The 15,165-nt window shown below is 61.9% G+C and overlaps 1 protein-coding gene across 1 annotated transcript in view; it reads left to right on the top strand.

Moving 5' to 3' along the window:
• The first annotated feature begins 457 nt into the window (after window positions 1-457).
• The window catches only part of LAMA5 (laminin subunit alpha 5), a 57,169-nt gene continuing 42,461 nt past the window's right edge, over window positions 458-15,165 (top strand). The window contains exons 1-6 of the mRNA XM_064276444.1: window positions 458-481; window positions 1,017-1,086; window positions 2,220-2,719; window positions 3,296-3,475; window positions 3,593-4,090; window positions 8,718-8,870. Coding sequence (XP_064132514.1) covers window positions 458-481; window positions 1,017-1,086; window positions 2,220-2,719; window positions 3,296-3,475; window positions 3,593-4,090; window positions 8,718-8,870 — 1,425 coding nt within the window. The remainder of the gene's footprint in view (window positions 482-1,016; window positions 1,087-2,219; window positions 2,720-3,295; window positions 3,476-3,592; window positions 4,091-8,717; window positions 8,871-15,165) is intronic.

The raw sequence follows: 15,165 nt of genomic DNA, 5'->3' as shown, positions 1-15,165 counted from the left end.
CCTGAGAAAGGAAACTCGGCTCCAACGTTCCAAGTCACAGCCCTCGCATTCCCCTAAACCCTCTCTCTGCCCTCTGAGACAAATGTTTCCATTATGGAGCAAAGATCCACAGGGCCCGGCCTGCCTGCCCTAGGAGGAGACCAAGCGCAGCCAGCTGCCCCGGGGCACAGCCTATCCCTGCAGCGGCTGGCACTGACCCCAGGTGCTTTGCGGCTCCTCTGGGGGGTGTGGAACACACTTGGAACCCCACATGGGCCCAGGGAGAGTGGAGGTTGAGGACATGAGGTTCAAGACAGTCATATGCCTGACTAGGAGTGCACTGCTGGCAGGCATGAGTGTGCAAGTGTGCACGCGTGTGTGTGTACATAAGTGCAGTGCACAGGCATGAGTGTGCAAGCATGGGTGTACAAGGGCAAGTGTGCATGCATGTGCAGTGCTCAGGCATGAGTGCGTGGGCATGTGCAAGCTCAAGCATGCCCATGTGAGTATGCAAGTGTGCAGGCACACGTGCACGTGACTGTGCGGGCAGGGGTGCCGCTGGTGCAGCTGCTCCCCGAGAGACTCCAACACTCCCAGCTTAGGCCTATTTCTTTCTCTTTTTTTAGTTAATATTTTATTGTGTTTTTGGCGAAAGTTGACTCAGGAAATTAGGTTCTCATTTAACAATTTCTATACGTATTGTTCAATGACATTGATTACATTTTTCGTAATATATCAGCATTCTCATTATTTTCATTCTGGTTGTTCTATTTCCACTAATCTAGCCTCCCTGGCCCCTCTTGACTTCTGTCTTTGGTCTAGGGTAAATGTTAACCATTTAGTTTCATCGAGGTGATCACTTTGAGGAGCACAGTACTCACAGGTGATGTTTTTATTTTATGGGCTAATCTGTCATTTGGCTGAAAAGTGACCTCGGGGAGTGGTTCTCAGGGTGATAGTCTCAGGGGTTCATCTGGTCTCTACCGGTCCAGTAAATCCGTAAGGGCTGTTCCTGATGTGTGGGCTCTTACTGCCAGGTGGGGCCAAGCTGTGGCTCCCGGCACACCAGCGAGTGGGGTGGGCGCTCGGGAGGGGGCCTGCACGAGGGTGAGTCACCCTGGCCAGAGCCCCAGAGCAGGGACCATACCTCAGGGTGGAGGAGAGTAGCTGCCAGACCCCTCCCTGGTGCTAGGAGCACCCTTTCCCCTCCTCGGCTGCGCTCTTCAGTGGACTGGGCAGCCTGACTGGCAGGACAGGAGGACAGGTGGCCCCACACCCTCCCTCCCCAGCTGACTTCTTCACCACCCTTCTGTGGATTCCCAGTGGGACAGGCTGGGGTTTCCTGGTTTGCCATGGGAGAGGGCTGCATTAGGACCTGGTGCCCAAAAGGCGCCAGTAAGTGTGGGGGCAGAAAATGTCTGGCTGACCCCCCAACTTGCCCTGTGCCTTTGACAGACCCTGGCCTTGTTGGCCTCAGTCTCCCCATTTGTAAATAGGAACATAGGAACGGTGGCAGATGGGGGTGGGGGGCGGGGGAGGGGACACTTGCAGGTCCATCTGGTGACTGCTTACTGTAATTGTGACACAGGCTGCCCGGGACAGGTGGGGGGGCACCCCACCCAGCCTCTTGCACCACCCTCTTCTCTGCCCCCTTGACCCCCACGCCAGTTGCTCCAGGGCAGCTGTCTGCCAGGAAGTGGGAGCCTAATTAACCCTCCTTGCACTGGTGCCCCGCTGACTCAGCGTGTTCTCTCGCAGCCACCCCCTCCCCCTTCAGTGGATAGTGATGACCAGCCTAGGGGACTCAGAGGGCTCCCGGCCCCCAATCCCTGCAGGCTCCAGTGGGGATGCAGGGACAACGAAGCCAGACCTTGGAGGAGTTCCCAGGCTCCAGACCCCAGGCTGCTAGGGTCAGAGCGCACTGCCCGTGTGCTGACAGGAAGGACCTCTGGGCACAGGGAGGGTGGGGCAAGTCCCCTATCTCGGGACCCCACTGTCTCGCCCTGAGGAAGCATCTGTCAGTCCTAGCATAAGACCATAAATCAGCTCAGGCAGGTCTGTCTGCACTCCGGATTCCCTGACACCTCCCACCCCCTCTGGCCACCCCTCCCCCACTGGGAGCTTCTCTCGAAGAAAGGACCCGCCTCCTCCCCTCCCCCAGGTGAGAGAAGGAAAGCGAGGTCAGGGAAGCATGGGGGAGGGAGAATGCCATCCTGCCATCCCATTTCCCCCACTCCAAGGAGAGCTGCCCAGCCTCTGGGGATCTGGGATCAGCGGGAGGCCCAGGGCCATGAAGACGCAGATGGTGGTGCAGCCTTCCGGGAACAGCTGCCAGGCCAAGACCTCTGCCAGGACCGGCCACAGGCACCCCACACTCTCATGTCGCACCCCAGGACCTCCAGGGGCTGAGGGTGATGTCCTCCCCACAGCTCACAAGCCCACGTGGTATTCCAGCCCCGCTGGTGTTGTGGGTTTGGCTCAGAGAGACTGGGGGGGGGGGCTGCCAGCCCAGCAGCTGCTGCCCACCCCGCCCCCCACCTGGGGCTTCCCTCGAGGTCATTCTGGCCAAGAAGTCGAAGGGGGAGGAGACCCAGCGGCCACAGCCACTCGAATGCAGAAACTGCTGGGTCCCAGTCCCAAGCTCAGCCCTGTCCCCCGTCCTCCAGCTGAAGGGGTGCGTCCTTCACAGGCGTGCATCCTGGAGCAGGAGGGTTCAGGGGTTTGGCAGGTGACATTTGGGGTGAGGCTGCAGCACCCAGAAGACAGGCTCTCCCAGGCACACAGCAGGCATTCAGTAGATGACCGAGGAGGGCCATGTCTCCTTAGGTCCTAGCACATCTTACCTGCACCCACGGTGCTGTGAGCATGCACTCCAGCTGCAGGGTTCCCTGGGTGAGAGAGTCTCTCATGTTCCTGAATTTGAGAGGTTTTTCCAGCCCAACTGGGATGGAAAGATCCAGTCATGTTATTTTTGAGTGGGCTGCCCAGGAAGCCAGGGGAGCAGGGATGGCCCCCTCAGGGTCTCCATCAGTTCCCGCGCAGGTTTGGGATCCTCCCATGACCTCCCCCCCCCCCGCCCCACCCCTTGGCCATTCGCAGCTGGCAGAGTGCCTTCCAGGAGGATGGGCCAAATAAAGGATTGGGGGGGCGGGGAAGAGTGGAGGGGAAGGGAAGAACCAACACCAGTCCTGGGGTGGGGGTGGACACAGGCGTGGGGTCCCCAAACCCCTGTAACCCAAGCATCCAGCTGTGAAGTGGCCGCTGGGGAGCTGAGCCGGTTGCTGCAAACTAAAGGCCTGGGGTTGCCGGTGAGCAGGGAGCTGGGCTGCCTGGTGAGGCAGATGCCAGGCTGGACGCGCACGAGCGCTCTGGACTGCTCTATGCCCGGGCCGCCGGGGACGCTCAGCCGCCGGGAGGTGCCCGAAGTTGGGGAAACAAAGAGCGAGGCCGCTGGCCTGGGAAGAGCGGGCCGGGCGCCGAGGGCAGGGGGCTGAGGGCCGGGGGCGCCCAGAGGGGGCGCAGGTCCCCGCCCAGACCGGAGCCATGACAGGCCGGGGCTCGGGGGCGCCGGGTTCTCACCGCCTGGCCAAGGGCCAGCAGGTGTCCCCTCCAGGAGGCCAGCCGGGCCGGGGGCGGAAGGGTTAAGCTGGCCAGCGCCTCATCACCCCCCTCCCCGACCCTCCCCGGGGCGCGGGGCGCCGGGCGGGCCGGGGCGGGGCCTGGCGTCCGCGGGCGGGGCCGAGCCGGGCCCGGAGGCCGCCGCGCTCCAGACCCGCGGGCCACCTCCGTGCGGAGCCAGTCCCTAGTCCGGAAGATGGCGAAGCCGCGCGTGCCTCTCTGCGCGGGGGGCGCACCCGCGGGCAGCCCCCAGGGATCCGCGCCGCTGCTGCTGGCGGGGCTGGCGCTGCTGGGCGCAGCGCGGGCTACCGCTACCGGGGACTTCAGCCTACACCCTCCCTACTTCAACCTGGCGGAGAGTTCCCGCATCACGGCGTCCGCGACTTGCGGCGAGGAGGCCCCAGCGCGCGGCGCCCCGCGCCCCACCGAGGACCTCTACTGTAAGCTGGTGGGGGGCCCGGTGGCCGGCGGAGACCCCAACCAGACCATCCAGGTGAGCCCGGGCAGTTTCGCCCCCCCGGTTTGGGGGGCACCGCCCCGAGAGTTTGCCCCGGCCCGGGGGCAAATCGGACCCCGGAACTCCAGCCCTACGCTCGGGGAGCGCCTAGGCCGGGCAGGGTCCAAGTATCGACCAGAGCCCCCGCGTCCTGTCCGACTCCCCGGTTCTGCATTTTGGGGGACGGAGCGAAACCCCAGCGCCGCCACACAGGCTCTGCCGGGCAACTATGCGCTGCTTCGGAAAGACAGAACAGGGCGTCCCCGGTGGGATGCCGGTGGGAACGCCGGGCGAGTTCGGCGGCGGTGACGGGGCGGAAGGGGGGCCTGGCGCCTAGTCCCCAGCGGCCTCAAGTCCCGGGATCGCGGAGAGGGCGGGACTTGGCTTCTGCCGCTGGCTGCCTGTGGGGAGGAGGCGGGCGGACTCCGCCTTCCCCCGGGACAAGCTGGAACCTGCTGGCGTCGGGCTGGGGACCGGGATGGAGGGGGATGGGGGGCCGCCTGCGGCTCCTTGCTCAGGGTAGATACGAGAGACTCAGCCCAAAGCCAAGGGTTGAAGCCGGCCAAGGGTTGGTGGTCTAGGGACTTGACTGGACCCCTTCCTGCAGGTAGGGGGCAGGCAGCGGGGTTTTTAGCTGGGGTGAGAACACGCAGCTGTCAACAGGGGCCAACTCTGGGCCCAGAGGTGGTGGGCACCGGGTGCTTCCTCTCCCCGGTGATAAAGAAGTTTCAGTCTATGAAGATACACTGGGAGCATGGGGGTCTCGAGCCTGTAGTGGGGACTGTGTTGGGCAGGGGGTGGACCCATGGCCAGGGATTTAGGGCTGGAGCTGGGGTCTGGCAAGGCCAGCTGGGGTCAGCCTGCCTTTGCCAGGGGGAACAGAGTATGCTCCAGGTCTGCCCCAGCTCCCCCTCCGGGCTCCCTAGGCTGTAACTCCAGACACCTTGGGACAGGCCCGCCCCTCCCCCCCCTTTGGGAGGTGGTAACCTGAGCCCCGCCTCAGGGGGCCTGGGCTCCACCTCCCGAGGAAGTAGTGGGGGTGGGGAGAGAGTAGCTGGGGAGATTGGATTAGCTGAGGTGGGGAAGAAGAGGGCAAGAAGCCAGGAAACTGGGGAATGAATGAAGTCAGGTAAGCTGGGTCCCTGCACTGTCTGCCTGCTCCCCGAGGGGACCATCCTGGGACAGGCCCTGGCTCCTGTACCTGCTGTGTTCTCTAAGCCACAGCTCAGCCCAGGAGGGAGGGGAAACTGAGGCCCACAAAGGTGCAGACACTGTTGGAGGCCCCATAGCCAGGGCAGGGTCTGGCTGGGTGAGTGGTAGACACCTGGGCCCCTCCTGGCTGCCTACTTGTGCTGCACCTGGCTGACGGTGGAGAAGCCATTGAGGGAAGGAGTTCATATAGGTCTCCAGGCCTACCCCCACGGCCTCTCCTTACTACCCAGCTGGGGCTCCAGGTAGAGGGGGCGCCAGGCCACCACGGAACCCCAGACCACTGGCCGGCTCCCCTCGGGAGTATAGGTGCTGGTGAAGGGGCAGCTTGGTGGGTTTGTTCCTCCCTGATCCTTAGCCTCCTTGTCTGTTTAATGGGCACAGTGAGAGGGCCACCTCCCCTCTGGCAGGGAGGCTGGCCCAAGGAGCCTGGGAAGCAGTCAGCCAATGCCTGGCAGAGTAAGTGCCCGGAGAATGGTGGCTGGCATAGCAACATCTCAGAGCTGGCTCTGAACAGCTCAACCAGCCCTGCCCTCAAGAACTCACTACCTAGCATGTAGCGTGGAAACCCTGATGGCATGGTGGTTAAGAGCTACAGCTGCTAACCAAAAGGTCAGCAGTTCAAATCCACCAGGCGCTCCATGGAAACCCCATGGGGGCAGTTCTGCTCCGTCCTGTAGGATTACTGTGAGTCAGGATCAACGGCAGTGGGTTTGGTTTTGGTTTAGCATGTAACAGTTAGCCCCTCAGTACTGAGGCTGCTGGTTATGGTAGAAAGAACAGCCAGTCACAGCCTTGAGATATTGGGTGGGTTGTTGAACCTGTCAGGGGCCCCTTTCTCTTCCCTGAGGCAGGTTGTGAGGCCTGGAGCAGTGGGCCCGCTCACTGCCCTGGCTGCCATCAGTGCCAGTAGGTCCCGTCTGGAGCGGGTGGCCAGCAGGCAGGGTGGGCTCAGGAGGCTGGCAGCTGGCCAGGGAGGTGGCTGCTTTTGGTTTCTTTGGGCTACACCACCTGAGAATGTAGTCCTGTGCCAGCATGTGGGGTGGGTCCCCGGGGACAAGGCACCTGGGGGCAGGCAGCATGGCCCCCAAGCATCAGGCCCACCTGCAGGGGCATCCCAGGGGGCCTGGTGTGGGCAGAAGCTTGGTCTGGGCAAGCTGCTGTGTAGGAACCCCAGGTGGGCAGTGTGTGGAGGGCTTCCGGGCTGGCTGGGGGCCCAGCAGAGAAGTTGGGGGCTTTGCTGGTGTGCGCTGCCTGGTGACTCATGGGAGGGAAGTCCTTATCGGTCCCTCGGCCGTTTCCTTGCTCTGTTCCTGGCAGGACCCTCTGCAGTAGAGGGTGGAGGAAGCCTGGCTTCCCCACCCTGTCCACTCCCAGCAGAGCTGGGCGGAGAGGGGTGGTGCAGCTGAGGCTTCCCTGCCCGGCGAGCAGCCAGGTGGCCAAGTGGGGGCTCGGGCCTCCAAGGAAGGCAAACTTCAACCCTTGACCCAGCCTTCTTGTGGTGCTCACGTGCCTGGGAGGGTCTTGGCCTGGCAGCTAGTCTTCTCTGAAGGTCCTTACCACCCCAGTCAGGACGCCCTGCCTGCTTCTCCCTCTTCCAGGAAGCCTCCTGGTCTCACCCACCAGGACCACGGGTCGAGATGGGTGTCTCCATTTAAGCCATGTGGTCTGCAAAGTACACCGTATCCCCCCTCTGCACTCCTCTGTTCATCTAACCAGTTCCTGCAAAGCCCCTCCATGTAGCAGCTCTGGGCCAGTGGGCATAGAGACACAGCTAAGAACAGGCAGCGGTGGTCCCCCCACCCCACTGCCACCACCAGAGCACCCAGGTCCCTGGGAACTCGATAAACACGAGGATCACTGACAGACAGAAAAATCCTTGGTCTTGATGCTGGCGGTAGAATAAATAAGACTATTAGGACGGGTGCTGTATTAGCGGGGGGTGTCAGTTTCAGCATCGTGGGTGGTCTGCAGAGGAGGTGACATCTGAGACCCGAAGGATGAGGATGAGCTGGCAAAGATGAGGGGGACCAGTCAGTGCAAAGACAGAAATGGGGCCCCTTGCGTGGCATCCTGGAAGCCTTCCGGCCTGAGCCCTGGTGCATCCTGGCCATCCTGGGTGCACAGTGCAGGGGGCGGGAGCACACCCTGCCTGTGTGGGGATCTGGCTCTCGTGGCCACAGGGCCTTGGGGCAGGGCATCTCCCACGCTCCTACCTCCTCCTCCTAGAATGAGGTCTGGCCCCGCGGGAGCCTGGGCGGGCTGGGGCTGCCTCCTTTCCCAGACAGGCCTCTCAGGCCTCAGTCAATGCCAAGTTTCAGAGTACTGCCTTTGTGTGTGAGGGTGGCAGGTCTGGCTGTCTCTGGGGGCCTGGGCGGGCCTCCACTCTCAGACCTCCACTTCCAGCAGACCCTCCCTGGGGAGCGGCCCCCTCCCCACCACCCCCTTCCCTGTGCCTCCCGGCACCTGCTCCTCCCCCGACAGGACCCCACATGGTGCCCTCTCAGTCCTTCTCCCAGCAGAGGACAGGCCCCTGCAGGTGGTGGGTCAGGACAGAAACAGCTGCCAGGCCTGGAGCATGGTCCATGTAGCCTGTGCTGTGATTCCGGGCAGATGGCAGCATCGTCCCCACTCTGTGGGTGGGCATGCTGAGGTCCAGCAGTTGCCGTGACTTGGCCCCATCCCAGGACTCAGAAACAGGAGAGCCAGGAGGCCCAGGCTGTGCTGCCAGCTGCCCGCACGCCTCCATTTGGGCCTGTCCCCACAGGCCACCAGAACGGTTAATTCCGCCTCTTGGGAGACCCTAATCCAGGCGCCTCAGGGTGAGAGGGAAGTGGGGCATATAGGTGGAGGTGGCCTGGCCCCCATGTGATCCCCAGCCTTGAATGGTGCCCACGGAGGGAAGACCTAGCCCCCAGTTCTCACTCCCTCTGTCCCTCATCCTGAACCCTTTGGAGCTTTGGGGATGAGTCCCAGCCCCTTCGTGGCAGCAGGATGTGGAGGGGAAGTGAGGTGCCCCCCAGCCTACCCTTTTGCCCCCAGCTCAGCCAACTGGCTCCTGGTCCCTGTGCCCCCCCCCCCCGCACCTCGCCAGCCTGCCTGGGTGCTGCACTCTGCCCAAGCACCCTCTCCTCACCCCGCAGTCTGACACCGCCTCTCAGAAAGGCCTGCCTCAGTTTTCCCATACAAAGTGGGTGCCCTTGGCCCCGATGTTGGCTCCATCATCACAGTGCTGCCTTACAGGGGCCACTGCCTGAGTCCAGGTTGCTGTCGGTGCTCAATGCATGCCAGCTGGGCAAGGGGCAGACGAGTGGCTGCTGGCTGGCGGGGAGGCCGTCCCATGTTGGGAGGTGACTCTGGAGCTGTGAGGGTCCCCAGGCGTCTCAGCTGTCCCCCTGACACCCTGTCCCTGCAGGGCCAGTACTGCGACATCTGCACAGCCGCCAACAGTAACAAGGCACACCCCGTGAGCAACGCCATCGATGGCACAGAGCGCTGGTGGCAGAGCCCACCGCTGTCCCGTGGCCTGGAATACAACGAGATCAACGTCACCCTGGACCTGGGCCAGGTAGGCTCCCTACTGCCCGAGGAGCTCTCTGGCCGTCGGGCTCACCCTGGGCTGGAGCACAGGGAGGCTGGGAGGCTGGGCTGGGGCAGGCCTGCAGGGCAGGCCAGCACAACAGAGGCCAGCGGGCAACTTACTGGGTTCTCTTCCAGTTTCTGGGCACAGGGAAAAAGGGGGCTGAGCAAGGGGTCTCACGGAGGAGTTGCTGAGGGGATCCCACAGGGCAGGGGTAGAAATGTTGGTGCCCTCCTGGCACTGGTGTTTACTCTAAGGAATTCCTCAGTGGGAGCTGGCAGGCAAGGGAGGGGCTGTGGAATGCGGGAAGTCCCGGAAGTGGACATTCCTGGGATACCTGTGTAGAGACTGTGTTCCGTGCATGTGTGCTGCTCAGGTTCTGGCTCTGGGCCTCCCAGATCTGCCCTTCCCAGCCCCTGTGCAGGTGGGAGGGTGGGGCCAGGTGCTTCCTGGCAACGAGTAAGCACCCAAGGTGGGCCAAGGACCCTGACCTCACCTCTGGGCTGGGTCAGACTCAGGCTGCGTCACCCCTTGTGACTTTGCTACCTTGGTGTCCCTGCCTGTGAAATGGGCCAGCAGTCCTATTGCCTCCTGGGTGGGCACTCACCTACAGCTGGGGGGGACATTGGACCATGAGCACAGAGGCAGAGGTGGCCCTGGATGGGTCTTTGCTCCTTGCTGAGCCTCTGAGTTCTCGAAGTTTGGAGGAGAGATGATGACTGTCTCCCAAGAGCCTCCTGCCTCTGAGGTGGGCCTGCAAGGCAGACACAGGTGTGTGTCTGGGCTCTCTCAGGCCACAAAGCTGCACCTCCAGCCCGCCAGCCCTGAGGCTGGCCCAGCAGGTGTGGGGTGAGGGGAGCAGACTCAAGTCCCAAGAAGTGGCTTGGAATTTTCAAGGGGCAGTGGACTCACTGCTCCACAGAGATGCCCAGAGAATCGGGGTGGGGGTGACCTGGTGGCTTCTCATGTCCACCTGCCCAGCTTGGCGTGGGGCTGGGCCTCTTTCCCTTCACCTCACTGGGCTTGGCTTGGAGGAACTTCGTTGATTCTGGGCTCCCCATCCCTTGCTCTAGGGGGGCCACCAGAAGGCCTTCTGGGACCCCAGGGCCCATCTCTCAAGCCAGCTGGGGGTTGCTTTGTGGGCCTGTATGTGGATGCTCTGGCCCTGCCTGCTGGTCAGAGGGAACTTGTGCTGAGCTAGGGGTTCTTCCTGCGCCTCCTCCTCCGCAGACAGGCCTGGCTGGACTGGGGGAAGGGAGAAGGCCCCAGCTCTGTGCACAATGGCCCATCTCCATGGCAACCCTGGGGTGGCTGCAGAGCAGGTGGGCACAGCTCCCTATGTGCAGTGGGCGAGGCCAAGGAGGGAGACCTTTGGGACTGAGTCTCTGCCCCCGTGAGATCTGATGCCCCTCTGCGAGCCTTGGTCTTCACATCTGGAAAATGGACCAGTGACCTCTGGGCCTGGAGCAGATTGTGGCCTGTCTTGCTTTATAGACCATTCCAGGGTCAGGGAGAGGGCTTCGCCAGGTGAACATTCTCTCTAACCCTCAGTTTCTCCACTTGTAAAATGACACAAAAGGGCAAGGACCCCTTTCCAGCTCTGCCTGGGAGGAGACCCACCACCCATCTACCCACCCACCTACCTACTCACCCATCCATCTATCCATCCATGTATCTGCCCGTCCGTCTGTCCATCCGTCTGTCCATCCATCCATCCATCCATCCACCCATCTACCCACCCAACTATCCATGCACCCAACTACCCATCCATCCGTCCACCCATCCATCTGCCTCCCATCCATCTACCCACCCACTCAAATGCCCACCCACGCACCCACCCACCTATCCACCCACTCACTCAGTTACCCAACTATCCACCTACCCATCCATTCATCCATCCACCCATCCATCTACCCTTCATCTATCAACCCATCCATCCATCCATCCACCCACTCATTTATCCATCCATCCATCCATCCATCCATCCATCCATCCATCCATCCATCCATCCATCCATCCATCCATCCATCCATCCATCCATCCATCCAACCACGCACTCATCCACCATCCATCACCATCCATCCATTCTCCCACCTTTCATTTATCCATCCATTCACCCATCTACTCATCTACCCATCCGCCCACCCACATTTCGTCCATCTATCCACCCATCAATCCATTCACCTACTCATCATCCATCCATCCATCCATCCATCCATCTATCCATCCATCCATCCATCCATCCACCCACCCACCCACCCATCCACCCACCCACTTTTTCCCCTTCAGATGAATCCAAGGCTCCTGTCTTGACTTGGGTCAAGGGGCTACCAGTCTTGCTTGGGATGGGGTGGGGGAGCACAGGACTGGCCACAAATGTGTCCTTTGAAGTTGAGTGGGGTGTGGCCCGCCAAAACCAAAACCAAACCCATTGCTGTTGACTCTGACTCATAGTGACCCATAGGACAAAGTAGAACTGCCCCGTGGGGTTTCCAAGGCTGTAATCTCTATGGAAGCAGACTGCCACATCTTTCTCTCTCAGAGCAGCTGGTTGGTTAGAATTGCTGACGTTTGGTTAGCAGCCAAGTGCTTAATCACTGCATCACCAGGGTTCCCGTGGCCTGCCAGTGGGGAGGAAATAATTCCCAGCTCCGTGGGTGAGAGAAATTTCTTTCCTGGGGACATGGTTTCCTGAGCCATGGTGGAATTCCAGAGGACTTTCCCACTTTCCCTGCCTTCCTTCTCAGAAAGGCAGCTCACTGCCCCTTCCTCCCTGCGCAGTTGGGCACCTTGAGGTGTCTCTGCTTGCTGGGGGCCGAGGAACCCCACCTAGAGTAGAAAGCAGGCAGGAATGAGGGCTCCAAGTGGTGGAGGTGCATGGGCTGGAGTGCTCAAGGAAGGCATTTGGAGGAGTAAACCTGAGCCCTGCCCAACTGGCCCTTGTGGTTACCCTGGGGTCTGCGTCCTCGTCTACATATGTCTAGTGTTGGGAGTGGCTGGTGCTCACAGTGAGGCAGAGACTGTCCCCAGGGCAGGACCCTCCGAGCAGATTGCCTGGTACCTATAGGGGGACTGTGGCCTAAGAAGGTAGGGCTAGGCCAGGCTGGTATAGTTAGGGCCCAGAGCCCGGGGGCGCCGACCTTCTGCCAAGGTTCTCCTGCTTTGGGCTGGCCAGGTCCTAAGAGGCACGGTCCTCATCAGGAAGTGGCACTGGGCACGGGGTCTGGTTCTCCCAAGGCTGGCTGCCAGCAGTCTTTGTTCTGGGCTCTGGAGCAGATGCCCTGGGAAGCAAGGGGCAGGGTGAGTTGGCACTGGGCACCAGGAGGGCTTCCTGTTCCTTGAGACAGAGGCGGGGTGGGGGCTGTTACAGCTCTGGGTCACACGCCCTGGTGTGCGGGCCAGGAGCTGGCGGGGGCTTATCCTTGTGGTCTCGGGGGGCAGCTGAGCCGGGAACTTTGAGGAGGCCTCAGCTGGTGAGCCTGCTCTTTCTCTCCATGGGTCAAGCCTCCTCCACTCTGACCCTTCCCGTCTCAGGGTAGGGGTGGGGGGCATTGGACCTTCTTCCTTCCGATTTAGCAGGCAGAGAAACTGAGGATCCGGGAAGGGCATGGAGAGGCGCCAGGCCTCTGCTCCTGCCTCTGTGCGCTGTGAGGAGACCACAGCGAACCCCGGAGCCTCGGCCCCCTCAGTGTAAGGGGTGACCATGCCGTTAGCCAGGGCGAGGTGATGGGCTGCTGTGGGTGCAGAGCAGCCTGCAGGTGCTTCCTATGGGCTTCTTAAGGGAGGGGCTCTCCAAAGCAGCCCCCTCCTCTTCTTTTTTCTACCTGCCCTAGACTCTGTCCGTGTGCTCTAGGTAGCTCCCAGAAGAGTGCTGACCCCTTCTTGGCAGGCAGGGGACCTCCCGCTTTGTTCTCCATCTGCCTGTGCAGGGGGCTCAGGAGGGGCAGCACTTTGTCCCAGCCCTGGTAGGCCTGGAGCTGGAGGAGGACAGCAGGGGGAGGCATGAGGTGAGGGGGCTGGTGGCACTTTAGGTATAGGCTGGGGTGGTTGTGTATGAGGCCAGAAATGCCAGCTGAGGGGTCTGTGGTGTCCTTGGGGGACAGTGGGGAGCCGTGGGTGGGCACAGGTGGCAGCTTTCCAATAGCAAATTGTGGTGGGTAGCTGGAAGGAAGGGAGGCCCAAGCTAGGGCAGAGGCAGTGGAGGGGTATGGTGGTCAGCTGGCCGCCCAGGTCTGCGGGGTAAAGGGGGGTGGTGAAGCTTTGGTGAAGTCACTGAGCACCATGGCATCCTCCCTGGACACAAGGGAAACTGAGGTGGAGGCTGCGAGAAAGATGAGCCTCATGGAGTGACTGCAGTCCCCAAGCTGGTGTCTGGGGGTGGAGCCTCATCATCAGGCTGGGCAGATTCAGGGAGAGGCCCCAGACACCCCAGAACACACGGGCTATTTGAGCGGCCCAAGTCCACCCTGCTCGTGGCCCTATCTTCCCTTTGTTTTGGGTGGTAACCACAGGCCCCTTGGTGTCGGTGTGCCTAATTGGCCTGTCCGAGATGGAGGCCACTGGCATGGCCTCCCACCCTGGCCGGGCGCTCAGCCATGTGGCCAGCACCCCGGGAGAGTCAGCTGGGTTGTCCGAGGGGAGTAACAGGAAGTGCGGCCAAGGGAGGGTCTGGTTACAGAGCCAGCGCTGGGACAGGTGCAGGGGCTGGGCCGGACGTGGCACCCGGCTGGACTTCTGCAGGGCCAGGGTGGGAGCATGGGGGGCAGCCTGGGGTCCTGGTGGCCGGGCCCGAGACACCCCCTCGTGAGAACTGGCGAGACCATCCCTTGACTGGTCCCTGGACTCAGAGGACACAGAGCAGGGGCCCCCTCTCCCATTCTGGCATGCTTGTCTGCTTGCTCAATTTGTGGGTGCAACATAGAGACTCTCCACCACCTCACACCAGATCCCCAGGCCCTGCAGCCCCGCAAGGCTTCCTGTTTCCTGTCTGTTGTTAAACCACGTTGGCCTTCGACAAGTACCTACTTGGCGGAGGCTAAACTGTTTGGGTTAACCTCAGGCCACAGGGTCCTCTTGAAATAAACTCCACTTCCTGTGGCCCAGCTGACCTGGGCCTGGCTGCAGGGAAGAGGGGTAGGGAAGGAGGGAGTTCTGGGCTGGACCTTGAAAGCTGCCTGTCTCTGGCAGGGCCAGGGCCAGCTGCTGGCACACCAGGGTCACTGGGTTCCCTGGTGCGTTTGCTTGGCTGGGACCTTCGGCTGTGAGCTCCTGGACGCTTGTCAGGGCCCTTCTGCACCTGACCGCTCCCTACAAGTTCCTTTGGGCCAGACCCCCACCTAGCAGGGCTGGGGGTCTGCTTCCATGATTTACTTTTCTTTCCGGCAGTGGGCTTGCTCCTGTGCACACCTGGCTTTTTCTGCTCCACCGTCTGCCGTGGTGCCCAGTCCTTTTGGGGCCTCGTTTGCTGGGGCAGTACGATCCCATTGTGTGGATGGGCCACACTTATTTACCCAGTCGGGGGCCTGGCCCAGCCCAGCTTTTATCAAGGCTTCCAGATGTGCTCTGTGGGGACACTGAGTAGATGGGAGGCCTGGGGAGCCTGGGATGCCCAGTGCTTGGTCTGAGGGGAGCGGTCAGGGAGCTGCCGGACGCCTGCGCCTAGGAGAGGCTTCCTGTCTCCAGTCAGCCACCGCCTAGGACCCCAGCCTGTCCCCAGGAATTGGCTCTGGGCCCTTCTTCCTGTGGAGCCAGAGCTGAGTCACAGACTGCCAGTGATTCACGCCAGCTGGCAGGTGGGGGCGGGGCTGCAGGGTCCCCAACCCTCAGAACGGGTCGACGTCAGTCTCCAAGCCCCAGGCCAGCCAGGACAGAGCTGGGTGTGAGCCCGGTTCCCTCCCTGGGGACACGGGCCCCCAGGCCTTGACCTCCCAGATGTTATGGACTCAGCCCCTTGGTGAGCCCAGGAAGCTGCTGGGCTACCCTCTGCCCTCACCTTCCTGGGGCTATGGAGACCTCTAAGGGTGCAGACCCCACTCTTCTTGCTAACCCCGGCCTGTCGCCCAGAGCCAGACCTGTGCCCTCCTGCTCAAGTCCTGCCCCTGTGGATTTGGAGGCACCCCCCCCCCACCATGGTGCCTTCTGCAGGGTCTTTTCGGGGGCTCTGCCCATCCCCAGGGACTGGCGGCTCCTCCTTTCTAGGGCCTCCTGACCGCCCAGCAGCCTTGGTCCTCAGCCCTGTTCTCTGTCTCTGGCTGTACTGTCCCCGGTGCCAGGTGCCCAGCAG

The sequence above is a fragment of the Loxodonta africana genome, chromosome 24, assembly GCF_030014295.1.
Source record: "Loxodonta africana isolate mLoxAfr1 chromosome 24, mLoxAfr1.hap2, whole genome shotgun sequence".
Lineage (NCBI taxonomy): Eukaryota > Metazoa > Chordata > Mammalia > Proboscidea > Elephantidae > Loxodonta > Loxodonta africana.
The sequence above is the reverse complement of the archived record's forward strand: the minus strand, read 5'-3'. Positions and strand labels throughout refer to the sequence as shown.